At 60.1% G+C, this 646-nt stretch overlaps 1 protein-coding gene across 1 annotated transcript in view; it reads left to right on the top strand.

The window, feature by feature from the left end:
• Window positions 1-7: 7 nt before the first annotated feature.
• ADRB1 (adrenoceptor beta 1) overlaps window positions 8-646 on the top strand; it is a gene marked incomplete at its 5' end in the record, with an annotated part of 2,391 nt that continues 1,752 nt past the window's right edge. Inside the window, 1 exon segment of the mRNA XM_010195048.1 lies at window positions 8-646. This exon segment is cut by the window's right edge and continues 16 nt beyond it. Within this exon segment, the coding sequence (XP_010193350.1) occupies window positions 8-646 (639 nt within the window).

A 646-nucleotide genomic window follows, 5' to 3' on the forward strand; every position in this document is an offset into this window, starting at 1 on the left:
GCAGCAGTGGGCGGTGGGTATGAGCCTGCTGATGGCTCTGGTGGTGCTGCTCATCGTGGCCGGGAACGTCCTGGTGATCGCGGCCATCGGGCGCACGCAGAGGCTGCAGACCCTCACCAACCTCTTCATCACCTCGCTGGCCTGCGCCGACCTGGTGATGGGGCTGCTCGTGGTGCCCTTTGGGGCCACACTGGTGGTGCGGGGCACCTGGCTCTGGGGATCCTTCCTTTGCGAGTGCTGGACCTCCCTGGACGTGCTCTGTGTGACGGCCAGCATCGAGACCTTGTGCGTCATCGCCATCGACCGCTACCTGGCCATCACCTCACCTTTCCGCTACCAAAGCCTCATGACTAAGGGTCGAGCCAAGGGCATCATCTGCACCGTTTGGGCTATCTCCGCTTTGGTCTCCTTCTTGCCCATCATGATGCAGTGGTGGCGGGATGAGGACCCCCAGGCGCTGGAGTGCTACCAGGACCCAGGCTGCTGTGACTTTGTCACCAACAGGGCTTATGCCATAGCCTCATCCATAATTTCTTTCTACATCCCACTCCTCATCATGATCTTTGTGTACCTCCGGGTGTACAGAGAGGCCAAGGAGCAGATCAGGAAGATTGATAGGTGCGAGGGCCGGTTCTATGGCAGCCAT

Source organism: Mesitornis unicolor, unplaced genomic scaffold, assembly GCF_000695765.1.
Source record: "Mesitornis unicolor isolate BGI_N332 unplaced genomic scaffold, ASM69576v1 scaffold48581, whole genome shotgun sequence".
Classification (NCBI taxonomy): domain Eukaryota; kingdom Metazoa; phylum Chordata; class Aves; order Mesitornithiformes; family Mesitornithidae; genus Mesitornis; species Mesitornis unicolor.